General features: G+C 43.0%; 1 protein-coding gene across 1 annotated transcript in view; it reads left to right on the top strand.

Moving 5' to 3' along the window:
* CC2D2A (coiled-coil and C2 domain containing 2A) overlaps positions 1–20,001 on the top strand; it is a gene marked incomplete at its 3' end in the record, with an annotated part of 71,725 nt that overhangs the window by 31,237 nt on the left and 20,487 nt on the right. The window contains exons 11-20 of the mRNA XM_080928434.1: positions 663–803; positions 2,582–2,738; positions 3,640–3,881; positions 5,620–5,797; positions 6,287–6,443; positions 8,445–8,592; positions 12,720–12,858; positions 14,476–14,679; positions 16,200–16,292; positions 17,380–17,471. Coding sequence (XP_080784560.1) covers positions 663–803; positions 2,582–2,738; positions 3,640–3,881; positions 5,620–5,797; positions 6,287–6,443; positions 8,445–8,592; positions 12,720–12,858; positions 14,476–14,679; positions 16,200–16,292; positions 17,380–17,471 — 1,551 coding nt within the window. The remainder of the gene's footprint in view (positions 1–662; positions 804–2,581; positions 2,739–3,639; positions 3,882–5,619; positions 5,798–6,286; positions 6,444–8,444; positions 8,593–12,719; positions 12,859–14,475; positions 14,680–16,199; positions 16,293–17,379; positions 17,472–20,001) is intronic.

Below are 20,001 nucleotides of genomic sequence, written 5' to 3'. Positions count from 1 at the left end.
AACATATTTTAAAATTCCACCTCTACAGTTGAAACCAGAACCGTTTGTCACCTCCTTAGCACTAAACTTCTTCATAGCAGGCCACACCATTGCATCTTCTCTGTGGAGAACTCACAATTTGTGTCAATATGGAGAGCCCTCGGTTTGTCTGACACCTCGGGTGCCAGCATTCCTCCTGTGAGACAATCACTCCTGCTAGTCCCTTCCTGTCACAACTCCAAAGGCAGCTGCCAGAGGGAGGGACGATGGTTTGAAAAAGAATTTTAAAAGATAATTTAGTCTATCAAATTGAGACTCAGCTCAGAGAGAATAAATTAAAGAAAATGTCCCAAACATAGACCCACATCCTATTACCTCCTCAGTTTCTACTTCCCTTCACAGCTGCTAACAACACGGTTTCTCAGAAATACTGAAAACTCTTAGCAAGGGAAAATTGCCACATGAGTGAATCATAGAAGCAAAGATCCCCAGATTCCCTTAGAAGCCGTGGCAGAGCTGTGGAAGAAGAGAGAAAGGCGACGGGGCACAGGGAGCTGGGCTACAGTTCTGCCACCACACATACAAGGGAGGGCTATCTACTTCAGTATGCAGAAAGGAAGCACTGTTAAGGTTTCAGAAATGAACCCAACTGATACAAACTCACCAATGATTACATCCTGTAGGCAGACTCGGAAACTGCGAGATGCTGAACAAGAGAAGGACCGAGCACTGCTCAAGACCATCATAAAGGTCTGGAAAGAGATGAAGTCATTACGCGAGTTCCAGAGGTTTACGAACACGCCACTGAAGCTCGTCTTGAGAAAGTAAGGCTTCTCCGATACCGGTTTATCCAGCCAAGAGACATGTGCAGTGCATAGATACAGTTCAAAAAGCTATGAGCAAACAGCAGCAGCCTTGTAGCATCTTCCCAGGCGGAGAACTAGAGCATCTCGAGCACCTGACAGCTCCCATGCCTCTGCTGTAAGAGCTGTCTGCTTCTACGGCCATTGTTTTCCAGCCTCCGTAGACAACCCCTGAGAATTTTTAACAAATATTTATTCATGTTAAGTTTATGAGCACACTGTCACTGTCTTCAGACACACCAGACGAGGGCATCAGATCCCACTACAGATGGTCCTGAGCCACCATGTGGTTGCTGGGAATTGAACTCAGGACCTCCGGAAGAGCAGTCAGTGCTCTTAACTGCTGAGACATCTCTCTGAGAATACACAATTTAGTATTGCTTGTTTTCCACTTTCAAAGAGATGACATGTAAACACAGTTATTTCTTTGCGCTATGTATATTTCTGTAGTGGACAGCATGTAGCTATAGTTTTGTTTTATAAAACCCGACTGCAGGAGCACAGAAGTTGGTTCAGTCAAGAGAATCTTTGCAGCATAAGCATAAAGACATGAGTTCAAATCCCCAGCACCCATGAGAAAACCAGGCATGCTTGCACTAGTTTGGGATTCTAGTGTTTGGAAGTTGGGGTCAGGGACAGATGGATCCCAGAGGTCCCTGGCCAGCCAGTCTAGCCAACTGATGAGAACCAAGTTCAGGAAGAGACACTGTATCAAAAGATAAGACTGAGAACAACAGTGGAAGACACTCAACATCTGTCTCTAGCTTCCACACAGGTAACCACACACACAGACACACACACTCATACACACAGATACACACACAGACACACGCACACGCACGCACACACACACACACACGCACACACACACCACAAACTTCACTACATAAGGTTTCAGACTTGCCTTTTACTATACACGCACCTGGGTTTCCTGAATGCATGTCCCTGAAATGAAACTGTTTCTCCCACTTGATGAGCTGAGCCCAAATGCACTCCAGAGGGTGATGCCCCTTAATGCCTTTACCAGTGTCACCAGCTGAGGTCAAACATCTGCTGATATAATTTCTATTTTCCTGATTTCTCATAAGCCTGGGTGTATTATACTTCCTTTACCTGTCTGTAATTTGCACGAGTTCTGAAGACACCTCGGACCTGAACTTGCTCATGAAATGTGTTTCCAGTACCCATGGCCTCTCTGTTCTGAGGAGCTCTTCCTCCCTCTTTTACCCACTCTGTTCCCTCCATTTATTTCTGCCCATCCCCCTTCCCTTTCCCTCTGATGAGAAGAGTTTGGTTTTAAAACACTGGAGTATGCTACTATTTCTTGTCTGGTACTTCCTGTCTCCTGTTCCATACAGATAACTACTTCAGCATCTCCTGTAATCTTTCTATTTATGTGTTTCTTGTTTCATTTTCCATCCAGTTACTACTGTTCCTTGTTTGTGGTATAGGAAAGGTATACTTTGCTGACATGTGGGATTCCTGGTTCATGAGAACCCCACACATCAGTATGATGTGGTTTAATGCCCCACTGTGCTGTTGGTTTCCATGAAGACTCTCTGCAGCTGCTATTGGTCCCTTTCTGGGTCTCTCTGGGGTAAATGGTGTACCCATACAGATACTTTGCAGTTAAAACGTTATTATGAATTTTGATGGAGAAGCAGTAGTTGTCCAAAACTGAAGCCATTCATAGCATGTTCATTCCAAGAAATAACCAAGATCTGCCAATGCATTTAAAGGGAAGAAGTGGACCAGAAGCTAGATGAGGACATATATGAAGCCGAGATTCAAGCTGAGATCCGTGAACTGCTGGACGAGCACATGGAAGAACACGCAGCACAGATGGAGGCATACAGAGCTGCGCATCAGCAGTGGAAGGCCTGGAGGAAAGCCCAGGTGTGAATAGCATCACTTAGCCTGCGGTGGGGCTGCCCAGCGGGCCTCAGAGGGCAAACCCCCGAGACAGGAAGAGGGAGGCTGGTCCAATACGGAGGTCTCCCACTGACTCTTCTGTCTCTCTCTTACCCTGTTGCTGAAGGGGGTCCAAAAGCGATTGATTGAATGGTTGATTGATTAGTTCATATCTTTTATCCAAAAAGCCACTCAGACACTATATGGATAGCACTGTGTAGAATCAGTAATGTATATGTCAAATGTATTTTCCATGCATGGCCACTTTAAGTGGAGAAGTGTTGATGCCTCTAATGCATGCTCTTCAGATGTTGCATTGTTTCAGAAGCCGTCTGTGTGTGTGTTTGTGTCTCTGTGTGTGTGTGCATGTGCATGTATGTGTGTGTGTTTGTGTGTGTCTGTGTGTGTGTGCATGTGCATGTATGTGTGTGTGTTTATGTCTGTGTATGTGTGTGCATGTGCATGTATGTGTGTGTGTTTGTGTCTCTGTGTGTGTGTGCATGTGCATGTATGTGTGTGTGTTTGTGTCTCTGTGTGTGTGTGCATGTGCATGTATGTGTGTGTGTTTGTGTCTCTGTGTGTGTGTGTGTGCATGTGCATGTATGTGTGTGTGTTTGTGTCTCTGTGTGTGTGTGCATGTGCATGTATGTGTGTGTGTTTGTGTGTCTGTGTGTGTGTGTGTGTGTGTGTGTGTGTGTGTGTGTGTGTGTGTATGTGTGTGTGGTCTGTGCTTGTCTTTACTTTGAGGGAGAACCGAAACACAGGGAAATACTGATGGAGAGGGACTGGGGATGAGAGGCGTCCACATCTCTCTGTACTGAGTACCATGCTCCTGAAGGCCAGTCCTGGAGACTGTTTCAAAACCCGTTCACCTCTTGCCCAACAGAGAGCCAAAAAGAAAAAAAGGAAGCAAACAGCAGAGGAACACCCTGAGGAGGAGGAGGCTGAGGAGCCCTTTCCTGGGGAAGAGGTCAAGAAACCCATCCCCCCAGAGCCCACTGACCCAGCTGTCATAGAGCAGCAGGTGCGGGAGAGGGTAGCCCACAGCAGGAGGAGGCCAGGGGAGCCCACACTCGTTCCAGAGTTGAGTCTGGCAGGGAATGTGACTCCCAATGACCAGTGTCCCAGGTAAGCACATGTTGTAATCATACATGATATTGGAATGTACAAGGTAAACATGTTCTGACCATTGATGACACTGGTACATACTCACATGTACCCATATATACTCAGTAGCACACAGAGAAGTGTGTGTGTGTGTGTGTGTGTGTGTGTGTGTGTGTGTATACATACACACACATATGATCACACTATACCATATGAACAGAGGAACCATGCCCCCTTCCATACACCTGAGACTGAACTATGTAAAACTGGCCATGTGTGTTTACTTTGGAGATTTCCTAGGGTCCTCCCATCTTTGTACCTCACTTGTTACCCAGGGACATTCTTCATGGAGCTGTCAGTGAGGAAAGAACCCCAACAAGTCAATGCCTGATCTCTGGAGTGGTTTCCTGTATCCATATCCCCTCGGGCTAGCAGATACACTGAGGTTTCTCTTTAAGCCAGTTCATGTCTGAATATGTCTAAATTGTAGGGATATGAAATGCTAAAACTGATACTCCATTTAACAGTGATAAAAGAATTTGTTAGGGATAACGAAACACTCTGTGGGTGTGCAGCAACGACTACTGCACAGGAATGTATGTAACGGTGCTAAAATGTAGATTTAAAAATAGCTCACATGGTTGGGCCTGGTGGTTTATGCCTGAAATCCCAGCACTTGGGACGTAGAAACAGAAAGATCGAGGCCAGCGACACAAACTCTGTCTCAAAAACAGTCAAAATAATCAACATTATGTTTTACACATTTAACCAAAATAATAGTTAACTGCTATACTACCATCTCAAAACCCTGGGTCTGCTTTTTATTTGAATATCCTTTGTGCATTTGTCATTTGTAATTGCTGTTGATGAGCATTTTTGTAGTGTTTCTGCAAATCTATATAATAAGATTAAACACTAATCTTGAAAACTCTGATCTAAAATTCCCTGTGCTTCATCTCAGTGTGCCAGAGTACACACTTTTGTAATTCGAAAGGTCTTTAAAAGTAAGACATACTTCTGAATACAGAGCATCCACTGAATAGTCACCTACTCTGTGAAAACATGAAGACAAAGCTTAAACCTTAGAGAAAGAGGTCTGGTCTAACTGCTAAAATGAGCTACTGTACTTCTTGTGTGAAACTATCGGCTTAAACACAGGTCATTTCTGCTCCATGAAGTTTGAACTAACTCCTTTTTAAAAAGATGTTGTTACTGTTAATGGGTCTGTGTGTATGCTACACATATGTGGGTGCTGTGAAGGTCAGAAGAGGTCATCAGATGAATCCCCTAGATCGAAAATTAAAAGCATTATAATCTGCCTGACCTGGGTGCAGCCAACCAAGTTCAGATCCCGTAGAAGAGCAGGAACCTCTCTCTTCCCCCTCCCCGTCTTTCTACCATTGAGTCTCTCCAGTCCTGAGTTAACTCTAACAAGGAATGAGTTTACTTAAAATTTTGTTTTATATGCAAGCAGAGGTCTCATTCAAGAAGCTGGAGAGACTGTAGTCCAACAAGGATTGGACTCTTGGTCTGTCTCCCCATCCCCTTTCAGCGCCTGTCAATGGTTTCCCCATTAGTTCCATGTTACAATATTGGATTGTAGCAAGTTCAAGAACTGTCACTGTCTGGGTCAAATGGACTGACATAACCAAGAGTTGCCACTGTGTCCCTTGTCATATTCAGCGTCCATCCAGTTAAATGCACGGTGATCCTTAGTAATCAAACACTGACTACAACTGTGGATGGTCTCACTTTGCAGGGTGGAAGTCTCCAGAAGGGAAGATGTCAGGAGGCGCTCTGTGTACTTAAAGGTAGTCTTCAACAACAAAGAGGTGTCGAGGACTGTTAGCCGGCCTCTAGGAGCAGATTTCCGAGTTCACTTTGGACAGATTTTCAACCTCCAAATATTCAACTGGCCAGAAAGCTTAATGCTTCAGGTACGTCTGTTAACTATGATCCCTGCCCCAAGAATTTTGTGGTCGCTGAAATTATAAGATAGTTTAAGATCAGCTATGGACAAATTTCAAGAGGAATGGGTCAGCCTCTTCGTTATCAAATGTCTCTTTGTAATGTCAGTGGAAACAGATAGGTTACCACTCTAGGTGTCTAAAAAGGCTGGCAGGGAACTCCTGGGACCAGAGAGTTTCCTAGCTGATTTGCTGAAGAAATACATCAGTGACAATCTACTAGGATTCAGACATACGGCTGCTTGTCTCCTAGATAACACTAGACCCCATCCTGTTGATAATATTGACAACCACAATGCCAGAAAACTGGAGTAACTGAGAATCAGGCTGATCCCAAGCAGGGGTGCATATATAAGATGGTCTTTGGGGAAGAACAGCACAAACACTAACAATGTAGACCAACACCTGAGCACATTCTAGTGCCACCTCTACTGGCCGAGTCTCTTCTCTGGATTTCAGGTCTATGAAACTATTGGTCATAGTGGTACCACCTTGCTAGCTGAGGTCTTCCTGCCGATCCCTGAGACTACCCTTGTCACGGGAAGGGCTCCCATTGAAGAGGTGGAGTTCAGCAGTAACCAGCATGTGGCTTTAGACCACGAAGGAGTTGGAAGTGGTAAGCAAAGCTAACTGTCGCCAGCAGCTCGTGGTTTTCATTGTCATATCCGAATCTATCTTTCCCCACGTCACAGACAATTAAGTTATCGTCAAATAATTATAAAATTGGCAGAGAAAACTCAAAAGAAGCCAGGGATAGTGGCTTGTACCTTTGACCCTAGCACTCAGGAGGCTAAGGCAGGAGGATGACCACGGTTTGAAGTACAGAATAACAAGCTGTCTCAAGGTGGGGAGGGGACAGTTAGGGAGAAAAAAAGCGAGTAAAATGTCTCAGCAGGTAATGGCACGTTGTGCCAAGACTGAGGGGGTGAGTCTAATCCCCAGGACCCACATGGTAGAGGTTCTTTTTAGTCTTTAACATGTGTTCATAAGATATAAGGTTGTTTGCCAAGTCATTTTTTATGAAAACATGTATGACTACACTACTATAAAGTATTTTGTAGTATGAATTAGAGCTTTAATATTTTCTTTGATGCCTTAATCCCACTCATAATAATCTTTTGTAAGGAAATAATCTGACATAAAAATGAAGAATTGTACAAAAACTATATACCACAGTGATTAGATGTATAAGGCTAAAAGACACTAATTTTAATCATTATGTGGAGATCATTCATTGTTGAGGTTTGGTCTTGCAGTCTATTGCAATACTATGTGTGAGTCCCCAAGACCTAGAGTCTGCATATAGCCCCAAGCGATACTGCCTCCAAATTATTTCTGATTGGTCAATAAAGATGCCAACAGCCAACAGCTAGGCAAGAGAGACATAGGTGCTTTTAGGTTTCCAGGGCTTGAGGTCAGAGGAGAACAGAGAAGCCTCCATGGGTTAGGTGGCCCTGAGGGCTGGCCAATTGGAGTTAAGAGCAGCCCAGATGAAGTATAGTAAGTAGTAACTCAGGGTTATCAATAGGAAAATAAATACCAACAATATAGAAAACAGGTTATCTTCCCAGCTCTTGTGCCATTTAAGGCTTATTATAAATATAAAGGCTATGTGGGAACTAAAGAGACAAAAGCCATGTAAAAATCCTAGATTGGGATTAAATATTTCTATAGCAATTCATTAACATTCTCTGTTTTAATAAAATGTATGATGGGCCTTATAGTTTAACAACATTTTACCTACATGATTATCTCTTTTCTTTCTCAGAGGTATTATACAGTGTTTGTTTGCTTAGACAGGTTCTCTCTATGTGGCTGTCTCTCTCTCACTCATAGCCTAGATAATGCTAGATCCCATCATGTCCTGGAACTTACTATATAGATGAGGCTGGCCCAGAACTCAGTGATCCAGCCTCTGCAAACCTGGACAGAAAGTGTTTCTAATCAGGCTTCCTTGGCCACACACAGCATGTAAACATCCATACCCCTGCCCCACAGCACACATTTTCTCTCTGTCTCCCCTAATATCTTCTTCCATGTTACTTACTGCTCAGCAGCATGCTAAGCCTTGATCTCATATACTAACCATGTTGTATACACTCAAACAAGAACATCACAACAACAGGCCTCGGTTTTTTAAAGGGTTACATCAGCTCATTTCTTTTCATTTGTTTAATTTCTTCACTGCTAAGTTCAGCCTGAATAGGAGCTCATGTAAATGTCTTGAATAGACAGATTTTTGAGATAAATTTTTGAATAGATTTTGAAAACCTTCTTAGAAGAATGCTGTTTCTTTCTTCCTGATATGTAAAAGAGCCAAGGCTCAGAAAAGGGTAGGTAATTCTTCAAAGTTCTCGCAGCACTGAAATAGCAGAACCAGAACCAGGACACTGTACACCAATGGTCTTGAAGATAGTACACCATGGAAACTCTTGCTCCCAGCTGTCAGAGAATTTGGTTCTGTGCAGATTTACCATTAACTAAAACATCTAGTGGCCTGGCTGGGATCCTGTGCTCCATCCCACCACCCCAAGCCCAGGTTCCATCTCTCTACCTTCAGCAGACCTGAGTCCTCTCCTTTCTAAGCACCACCCTGTTGACTTTGCTACTCCCTTAGGGGTGCCCTTCTCCTTTGAGGCTGATGGCAGTAATCAACTGACTCTAATGACGTCAGGGAAAGTGTCCCACAGTGTGGCATGGGCCGTTGGAGAAAATGGGATTCCTTTAATTCCTCCACTGTCACAGCAGAACGTTGGATTTCGAAGGTAACATGACTAGAATGAACTGGAATGAATATTAGAGACATGGGGTGGGGAGGCTTGGGATGTCATGTTCTCTCCTTTCAGTTCTAGTTGCTTGTATGTTAATGGTGCTTTTATATTTTTTCTTAAAATTTAGAATGCAAATCACCCGATATACGTAAGGTGGCCATTCGTGTCAGTTATACCAAAAATTTTTTGTTTGTTTAATTGTCTCAGAGACTCTGTGTTCTTCTGTCACCGTGTGGACTCCGGGTGCACAGTGCATGGTTATATATTTCTCTCTCGCTCCATGTTCCTTGATACTGACTGGCAGACCTTCCTATATGTGGGGAAAGTTCTGCTCTTGGGCTTTCTTTCCCAACTGCTACATCATCAGTCCTACTTCAGAGCAAAAGGACCCTGGCCTCACAGTCTAGTTTTCTTTAAAAAAAAAAAAAAAAAAAAAACCTTTATTTTTTTAAAAAAAGAGGGATTATATATACAGATTTTAAAGGCATTTGGTATATCATTATATGAATATTTTTTCAGTCTTAATTATTTTAGAGGTATGATAGCATGCATTGAAATCCCACTAGTTACCATAAGCATGAAGTACATGTAGGACAGAATGTAACATGGAAACAGATTACTGGTTGAGTATAAATTAAGCATAATGGTCTGTGAATAAGAAAAATTGCCACAAGGCTATTTTCTTAGCTCTTGGATTATTAATGATTTAAGGTTCAGGTGTACCACGCTCTAAGAAGGTGCTATACATTTATTTTTTTTCCAAAAAAGGACTGAGGCTTTTATTTTTTGACCTTTTTTTTTTTTCTTGAGCTTCAAATGGCCTGTAAGTTGTTTCTGGGGTATTCAGAGCTTTCTGGGATTAGTATGCAATTATCAGTGACTGTATATTATGTCTGTTCTCTTGTGACTAGGTTACCTCACTCAGGATGATATTCTCTAGATGCATCCATTTTCTTGGGAATTTCATAAAGTCATTGTTTCTAATACCTGAGTAGTACTCCATTGTGTAAATATACCACAATTTTTGTATTCATTCATCTACTAAAGGACATCTTGGTTCTTTCCAGCTTCTGGCTATTATAAATAGGGCTGCTAAGAACATTGTGGTACATGTGTCTTTATTGTATGTTGGAGCATCTCTGGGGTTTATGCCCAGAAGTGGAATAACTGGGTCTTCAGATAAAACTATGTCCAATTTTCTGAGGAACCAACAGAATGATTTCCAGATTGGTTGTACCAGTTTACAACCCCACCAACAGTGGAGGAGTGTTCCTCTTTCTCAGCATCTTTGCCAGCATCTGCTGTCATCTGAGTTTTTGATCTTAGCCATTCTGACTAGTATGAGGTGGAATCTCAGGGTTGTTTTGATTTGCATTTCCCTGCTGACTAAAAATGTCAATCACTTTCTTAGATGCTTCTCAGCCATTTGATATTCCTCAATTGAGAATTTTTTGTTTAGCTTTGTACCCCATTTTTTAAAATAGGATTGTTTGATTCTCTAGCGTCTAACTTCTTGAGTACTTTGCATACATTGGATATTAGGCCTCTATCAGATGTGGGGTTGGTAAAGATCTTTTCCCAATCTGTTGGCTGCATTTTGTTTTCTTGACAGTGTCCTTAGCCTTACAGAAACTTTGCAATCTCATTAATTCCCATTTGTTGATCTGTGACCTTAGAGCACAAGCCATTGGTGCTCTGTTCAGGAAATTTTACCCTGTGCCTATGTGTTCTAAGTTTTTCCCTACTTTCTCTTCTAATAGTTTCAGTGTACCTGGTTTAAAGCAGAGATCTTTGATACACTTGCACCTAAGCTCTCTACAAGGAGATAAGAAAAGGTCTATTTTCATTCTTCTGCATGCTGAGTGCCAGTTGGACCAACACCATTTGTTGAAGAGGCTGTCCTTTTTCCATTGAATGTTTACAACTCCGTTGTCAAAAATCAAGTAACCATATGTGTGAGGGTTTATTTCTGGATTTTCTATTCTGTTCCATTGATTAACGTGCCTGTTTCTGTACCAGTACCATGAGGCTTTTAACCCAATAGCCTTGTAATATTGCTTGAGGTCAGGGATGATGATTCTCACAGACGTTTTCTTGTTGTTGAGGATGGATTTTGATATTCTAGGTTTTTTGTTATTCCAGATGAATTTGCACATTTATCTTTCCAATTCTATGAAGGATTGGGTTGGAATTTTGATGGGGATTGCATTGAATCTGTAGATTGCTTTTGGTAAGATGGCAATTTTTATAATGTTGATCCTTCCCATCCATGAGCATGGGAGATCTTTCCATTTTCTAAGATCTTCCTCGATTTCCTTCTTCAGAGATTTGACTATTGTGAAGGGTATCTTTTCCCTAATTTCTTTCTCTGCATGTTTGTCCCTTGAGTAGAGGAAGGCTACTGATTCAGTTGAATTAATTTTATAACCAGCCACTTTGTTGAGCTTGTTTATAAGCTGTGGAAGTTCTCTGGTGGAATTTTTGGGGTCACTTACATATACTATCATGTCATCTGCAAATAATGATATTTTTACTTCTTCCATTCTGATTTGTATCCCTTTTGCTGTCTAATTGCTCCAGCCAGGACTTCCAGTACTATGTTGAATAGGTAGGGGGAGAATGGTCAGCATTGTCTAATCCCTGATTTTAGTGGGATTGCTTCAAGTTTCTCACTGTTAAGTTTGATGCTGGGTATTGGTTTGCTATATATTGCTTTTATTATGTTTAAGTATGGGCCTTGGATTCCTGTTTTTTCCAAGTCTTTTAACATGCAAGGGTGTTGAATTTTGTCAAATGCTTTTTCAGCATTTAGTGAGATGGCCATGTGGTTTTTTTCTTTGAGTTTGTTTATATAGTTAGTGTATTATGTTGGTGGATTTCCGTATAGTAAACCATCCCTGCATCCCAGGGATGAAGCCTACTTGATCATTGTGGGCCTGTGTGTCTAGACTTTGAGCCAAGGCTTTTTGGGCGGAGCCCAAGTCCCTATGCCAGAGTTCCGGCTCCACTGAACCAGGGGGCCACGTTTTCTGCATACTCCACCTAGCCCTCTCTGCACTTTGGCTACTCACAGTGCTGTCTCAATGGGCCTGTGTCCCTGGATCTCCGTTGTTCCTGGTGGAAATGGCCTGAGCGTTTGGTCCATGCACAAGGCCCCAGTCTAGTTTTGATGGCCACTGTGGACTGCTGGTGTAGGCAGTCTGCGGCCTGGAAACCTGCGTCTTTCTATCAGAGGTTCCCTCTGCCATCTTGGAATAGACAGACTCATTGTCAATCAGTCATCCCACCATTTGGGCTATGGCTGCCTTACCTTTAAAATAAAAAGATTTACAACCATGCACACACACACACACACACACACAGAGAGAGAGAGAGAGAGAGAGAGAGAGAGAGAGAGACAGAAAATGAGACAGAGACAGAAAATGAGATAGAGACAGAGATAGACAGAGACAGAGAGACCGACCGAGAGAGATGAATAAAATGATGTATCTCCATCACAGGGAAGATACTTTCTCAAATGACTTCAACACATGAAAAATCAGAATGGGTTTTCGGGTTTGCTTTGTCCCTTTTTGTCCTACATATCCCCATACCAACCTACCACAAGTAAATGCAGCTCTGTGCCAAGTCAAGAACCACTTCTGATGGAGGCCTGGTTGTGCCGTAGTGCCAGGCATTTTCTGATCTTTTCACTGGAGTTTAGTACTAGGGTCATTCCCTGGGCCTAAAGCTTTTGGTTCCTCCTGAAGTAAAGCAGGAATTGAGCAAGTAAAGTATGGTAATCCGTGCTGAGCATGGATCTCATTTGGGTTCTGTGTCCAAAGCTGCTAGCCACTGGCCTGAGAGGTGAGATGTTCAGGGATCTCTGGAGCCAGGATGTGAAACGGGGGTCAAGTCACTGCACTGGGCAGAGTTGTATCACTGGGTCACATTTGCATGCCTTCGATTCCTATTTCTTCATTGCCTTACAACATGTTTAATAATCAAGTAAAGAAAAATAGCCAGTCCCCATAGGAGGCTTCCTTATACAGAAGGTAATGGCTTCTGTATCAGCACTGAGTGTGCTGAGGTCAGGCTCCTGATTGCTTTCTCTGTTTGCTTTCTCTGTTTTGTTTTTCCAGTGCTTTAAAGAGAGCAGATGCCATCTCATCCATCGGCACATCAGGGCTGACAGACATGAAGAAGTTGGCCAAGTGGGCAGCAGAGTCCAAGCTTGACCCCAATGATCCCAACCACGCCCCATTGATGCAGCTCATCTCGGTAACATGGCCAGAGATGCATATGCCATTTTTTTTACATTCTGAGATGATGAAAAACCCTACCCTTTGCATGCAATCTCTTTTACACTTTTTCTGTACAGCTGTTGAAGCATGCAAGAGCTATCAATCACAGGGTTAAATTTCAGCTCTGCCACCGCCTTGGCTGTGAGACACAGTTGAGTATCAGTGTCCTGAGGGAACCCCGTGCTGCCCTCACAGTAGACCAGGAAGATATGTGCTGATGTGCATAAACTCTTAGATGGGTACACAGTCCACATACAATACACATAATTAGCTTGTTTCCTTATTGTTTCCTCTAGCCTGAGATACCCTAAAGAAAGGTTCTGTTTCTCCACTGCACTGAAAGAAAGCTAACGTTAGACTCGGCTGCTTGCTCACGGTGGCACTGATAGTAACCAGGTCCCAGAGCACATGCGCTGACTCTTATCCTTTCAGTACCGATGGAGTATTTTATAAAAATGCTCTGCAACTATGTGAACCTAAACATGCCCAATTCATCTTTCTTGGAATCAAATACATTGGGTTTAACTGTCTCAAAACTACCATAAACAAGCGTGTGGCTTGTGGGGTGACCATACAACACCTGCTTGTTCTAATGGCTTATCAGGTGGATAATTATGAGAGTTGGGAAACTTTCCTTTTCATCTAGGTTTTGAGACAAATCATTTTATTTGATCTTTGTTCCTTACAAACTTCCCCTCTAACATGATGCTGCTTACACAGAGGTGATTCATATCAGAAAAATGAGCCAGTGCTGCCTCAAGTGCAGCAGAGTTCGTAGAATGTTTTTGAAGTCACGTCCTTAGCTACTATCCTGAAATCAACAATAAATATACTTATCTATCATGTCTTTTTTTTTTTTTTTACCCAGTAGTTTTTCCATGGAAAAGCAAAGCACAGATTCCCTTCCAATTGGCTTCTCTTTTATAGGCTAAGAGTTTCCCTAACATAAGAGCAGGGTCTCCTATGGTCCCAAAGAGTGGGTGCCCATTTCTCTGTTCTTCCTGGGCAGAGGTAACAGCTGGAGAAGAACTGGGGAGAAAGGCTGTCCTCAGCGAGGGTAGCCACTCTGCTAGCTTCTCTGTGATGTCTAGGAGTTGTCCTTCCTGAGTCCTAGAAGTTGGCTAGCCACACCCATCTCTGGCTCACTCTCAGTGATGAAGGCCAAGAGATCGTGTTCAAGCAGAAGACCCAATGACTCTGGGACGCGAATGAAGCCAGCTAACAAGGAGCCTTGATCTACACATATGCACACAGGAAATTAAAAGGCCTAGACATTTGACACACATTCACTAATCTTATTTCTAGTAGGCTCTTGGTCAAGGCTCTGCACTGACATAGCTTTGTGCTCTGCATATTAACAGGGAGCACAGATACCAAAAGTGAACTTTTATTTTATTTTATGGAAAAATGATTTGTGGTGTTTTTTTTTTTTTTTTAAATCACTAAGTACCTATAGTAGCATCTATTTGTCTCTGATACGTTTCAATGTAACTTACCTTTCAAGTCCATGGGTTGAAAACTAATCAGCATTCCCAGAGCCCAGCACTGGTAATTTTGGAAAGTATCTGCACTGTTTGTGTTCTTGCTCATGTAGGTTGCTACCAGTGGTGAATCCTATGTCCCTGACTTCTTCCGTCTGGAGCAGCTGCAGCAAGAATTCAACTTCGTCTCAGAGGAGGAATTAAATAGATCCAAACGGTTCCGACTTCTCCATCTTAGAAGCCAAGAGGTGCCAGAATTCCGGAATTACAAACAAATCCCAGTATATGACCGAGAGATTATGGAGAAGGTATTCCAGGTAAGAAGTTGTCCATAGAGGTTAGTGACCGATCTGTGGTGGCACTCGGCCTGCTACTGGGCATGTATATGTCAGTGCTTTCAACAATGTTGCTTTCTCTACCTCAACACAGTTAGAATTATTATTAATTAGGTTGAAAAATACCTTCTGAGCTATAATAAATATGACTAATTATGCCTGCCTTAGTCAAGGATGTGACTCCATTTGAGTAGAATAAGTCTGTGCTAAGGACTCTCCAGGAAAACAAGATTTGAGCAGCCAGGGCAAGAAGGAAGGCAGGGACCATGTCCAGCATCTAAGGGCAGGAGGGGAAGAAAGGCTCAGCAGAGGCAGCTCACAGAGACGGGTGGGACCCTCGGGATGGTGGAGAATGCAGTGTGTAGGTGGAACAAGGCAGCCAAAGGCAGGCAAGTTTGTGTGTGAGGAGGTGAGTGGAGAGGTTCTAGAAAGTATTTTTCATACAGAAACTATTCTTGCCACATATTTTTAGCTATTTGGTCCTTCCCACTATTGAATTTCCTCAGCTATCAGCTTCAGTTAATTAGATGATGACAAAATCCTACAAGAATGAGAATAGGATGGAGAGACAGCTCAGTGGTTACGGACTTGTACCCTTGACGAGGACCTGAGTTCAGTTCCTAGCATTCAACACCTATCACTCCAGTTTCAGGGAAATCTTGTGCCTTCTCCTAAACTACATGGGCACTAAGCATACACCTTGTACACATACATGAAACAAAAACACTTATACAAATAAAGTAAACCTTAAAAATCTATGTTTGAGGTTAGAAATAGAAGTACATAGACAGTGTACATAGACATCTAAGCCTGAAGACTACCCAGATGCCAGGGCATTTCTCCATCCTGGTGTAATGGCTTCCTTCTCATTTGTAGACAGGCTACTCCTGTTGACCACATGATCACTTGTATGGTCCAAATTAGGATCTCTGGACTTTAGCCTATGGACATTCAGCTCTAATGGAGAATTACATACAAAGTGGAATGTGGTGATGATCCCCAGGGATACCCACGCCAGCTTATCAGTAGTTTAAAATGTTGAACCTGAGTAGATGAAAGCCAAAACAGTCTATTGCTGTCCTCCAAGAAGCTGACCCCAAGTCACCTGTAGTTAGATGCCGTATGATAACAGTCTTCACAAAAGCTTTTCACTATGTTTATGAGCACTTCGTTCAACACTGGTAAGATAAAACATGCACAGGGCTTGACCAGGTGTCATGATATACATGTTAGCACCCCAAATTATAACAACTTCCTCTGCTTCTCCCATGGTGTCTGCTCTTTCCTGCATGGGCATTTTAACCTAAAGAGTGTACAGGCAGTCCAGCCAACTAACTTGGACCCCTGTGTACTGCATGTGCACCAAAGGTCTGGGGGAAGGCGGGAGATTTAAAAATCATGATTTATGACTTAAGCCACGTGATAAATAATTCTGCAACTATGAGAAAAACATCAGAGAGCACTCTAAAAATCATGACATTATGATGTCCTTTTAATTTCAGGACTATGAGAAGCGATTACAAGACAGAAATGTAATTGAAACCAAGGACCACCTGGACACGCACAGAGCCATGGTAGCAAAGTACCTTCAGCAAGTAAGAAAACCACCTAAAACCCATCTTTACAGGGGGAGAGAGCCAGGATTGTAAGATGGACGTGTTTCTGTTTTTATGAATGCCTGTGGCATCTTATGCAAGCCATGAAGTCTCTCGGGGCCTGTTTTCCTAAATATATAAATAACTGATTGACAACTATATTTACCTCTAGAATACATAATACTACAAAGCTATGCCAGGGACTGTACTGCTGACTGTTATGAATGAATGGGGTGTGATTAGGAGGGGGTCCCACTTCTGGGTCCTGCTTTTCCTGATTGTGTCTACGCTGTGATGCTTTGCAACAACTGTGTAAGAAAAAACAAGAGCTGTTAATTCACACTGAACTGCCCTTCCATACTAGAAAACTAGAAGCTAGCTAAAGCTGCCTTTTGTTTATTCTCTCCCTTTTCTTTTCTCATCTTCTTAAAATTATTTATAGGAAATGCTGTAGTAACCACAGTGCATGCTTCCTGTCTAGATCACCTCCGCTATGACATATGTACCAAAAATAATTTCTAACTGATGGCAACCAGGAGGCCCTTTATTAAAATTAGGAGGTGGATTATTCTGTCTAAGTAGCATGTGCCAAGCAATTAAAAATTTCACTACTGGAACTCCACATGATACATTCTGAGTAGGGGAGAGACCTAAGAACCTGTTCTCCACCAGTGATGGCTCACACCTTTAATACCAGCTCTGCAGAGGCAGAGTTCGAGGCCAGCTTGGGCTACACAGAGAAATCCCATCTCAATACAAAACCAAAGAATTCATTCTCAATTGTTCATGCTCCAAGGATACTCCTATTGTTTAATTTATTGTTAGTGTATTCATTCAACAAAATATTACCATCTGATGTTTCAGAAACTTTTCAATCTCCTAGAATATAACAGTGAACAAAAGGAAAACAGTGCTCTGCCCTTAAGAAGTTTACAGTCTAGTGGGCGGGGAGGACTAGAGAGCTTATAGACTGGCTGGGGCGGGGTTAAAGGGAGGACTTGGTAGCTTGAATTCACTCAAAGAAATGGAGCCAAATGACATTTAAATAACATGGTTGCCTTTAGTAATGCTGATTTTCTTCTCCCAGGTTAGGGAATCAGTGGTAAATCGCTTCCTAACTGCCAAACACCATTTTCTTCTTACTGATCTGGTAGTAGAAGAAGAAGTCCCCAATATCAGGTAAAAATAATCAAAGCTACTGTTATTGCTAACTGTGTTTTATCTTACTCCGATACATGGAAGATGTATGTAAGATTTTATCATTACACAGTATGCATTAGAAAGCTGGGTCAACCTGACTAATGCCTCATGCTGTTAGCTGAGGGATTTATGTAAGGGCAAACGTCCTTGGGCCTCTCCACCATTTTCCATGAGACATCATCCCAGCCTTCTCTACTGCCAAACCCAGCTCAGCAGCCCTTGTTGGTTCCCTTCCCAGTTAAACTGAGAGCATCCCCTCCAGTGCATCCTCTCTGCCTTTCTAGTCTCCTAATACCAGGCTTTCCCATACATCTCACATGGTGGAGGTGACTGAGATCACTCCCTCTGAGCTTCCAGGGTCCCGAGGGACAGCCTGGTTCTCCCACAAGGCTGAGGAGTGTGCTTGGTGAGACCACATGAAAAAAAAAATGGATATTGACATGAAAGTTGGCCACTGGCTTGTTTGCTTGATTCCCTGTTGACCTTCCTTCAGGAGTGGATACATGGAAATAAAAAAGAACTCCCTATAAGGGTAGTCTTATGAGGGCATTCATTCTATGACCTTCTCAGTTGCCAAGCATCTGGTCTTCCGTGGATGTATCTTGAGGCCAAAGAGATGGCTCAGCAGTTAAGAGCACTTAATGCTCCTCCAGGGGACCTAAGTTAGGTTTTCTGAATCCACATCGGGCTCTTCATAACCACCTGTAATATCTGTTACCCAATTCTAACCTCCACGGGAACATGAACATACCCCACACAGACACACAATTAAAAATAAAGTAAATATGCAAAGGTCATTAATTTCCTATGCATGCACTTCCTCTCCCTCATCAAGCCAAGAAAGAAGGCATGGTATTATCTGTGCCATTCCCTTGAAACTCCATCCATGTACTAAAGGCAACAGCGACCACATTAATATATGCCAAACCTCTTCTTTTAGTCTAGCAGCTCACTGAATGTTTGCACAGGCATAAAAACTGCAGTTAGAATAGACAACGGTTTTTCATGCTGTTTTTCTTTCTTTTCTTTCTTTCTTTTTTTTTTTCTGCTTTACTTTCTGCGTTAAGTTCTGAAGGCTCTGGGTATGTTCTTTCTTTTGTTTTTTAATTTTAGTTTGTTCTTGGCTTTAAATTAAAATGCTTCCATTTCTAATAGTCTCAGTCAACTATGTGCTTGTAGGTAGGCTGCTAGCTAAGGAGGCATCTTAGGGGGTGGAAGTATTAGCAAGAGAGATGTGTCATGCCAGGCCCCCATCTTTGGGCTAGGTATGTGTCCCAGCAGAGTGACTAAACATGGCCCATTTCTACCCCAATTCTCTTCCTATAAAGCAGCTTTCAGCAAATCAAGGCACCTATCAAAGTCTTTGCTTTCTTTATCTGAAAAATGTGGTTAATGTCGTTGCACAGATGAAAGCTGTTATCGTAGGGTTCCTAGTGCTCCTCTAGATAATACAGAAGACATTTTACACATGGTACCTATTCTTACCTGTGTAAGATGCTGGAGGCCAAGTTTGAGCCCCTCCTGGAATCCCCTTGGGATTCTTTGTGAGAGACACCAGTAGTGTCTGAAAAGAGCTGCAGGGCTGTCCTCCACTGGTGCATGTCACTTGCAAAGAAGGCCAGAGAAACAGTCTGCTGGGCCAGGCAGCTCATTACATAGGAGAAAGACAAAGGGCCCAGACACTACAGACAGCTTTAGTCTACAGGCAGTGTGTACAGCACAGCCTCACAGTAAAAAGTGGAGAGGATCCCTTCTCTCCCAGCACCTTCCACTCCCCTCCACTCTGGCATAATCTTTTGTATCCTGGTCACTGCCATCCCAATGCTTACTCATTTTGGGGCATCTAGTAAGTGCAAGACAAGTGCCAGGGTGCTGTGCACCCTTTCTCACCCTCCTGACCACATCAAGATGCTAGTACCTTCCTTCTACACATGACGAGACAGAGGTGAAATACCTTGTCACATGGCAAAGGGCAGAGGCATGAATCACACTCAGGTCTGCATAGCCTCAGACAGTAAGAAGCCCTATTCAGGAACTTCCCAAGAAGGCCAAGAGCATTGTCAGGGTTACTGACTGAAGTGGCTAACAGTGCTCATGCTCGGGGAAAGTGCTCCTTCCAACGGATGCATCTAGCTCTCTGGACAAAGTGACGAGACTAGCCTGCCACGGGGGAGGGGTTAGGCTGCTGCTGCTTGGCAGGAGTCATTGCGAAATGTGGGGAGCACAAGGCATGCTAGAGGGGTTGGTGAACAAGGTAGGGGTCAAGGCAGGACATGGAGATGGGGTATGGGTAGGGGTTCAGATAGACCTGACTTTGCTTCCATTAATGAGTGGCAGCTAGAATGTTAATAAAGCATGCAATAGGGTTGCCTCCGTCCCTGTCTGGCTTGGCAGAAGTTTTAGACTCTTCCCACTCTCCTTCACAGGAGAATGTCCAGAGGTCTCCGAGAGACCTTGGAGCGTAGCTTAAAAGGCCGTCTTATAACTTTCTAGACATTTCTTTTCTACT

The sequence above is a fragment of the Micromys minutus genome (genome assembly GCF_963924665.1).
Source record: "Micromys minutus genome assembly, chromosome: 1".
In the NCBI taxonomy this organism is placed as follows: domain Eukaryota; kingdom Metazoa; phylum Chordata; class Mammalia; order Rodentia; family Muridae; genus Micromys; species Micromys minutus.
This window is presented reverse-complemented; position numbering and strand designations above follow the sequence as displayed.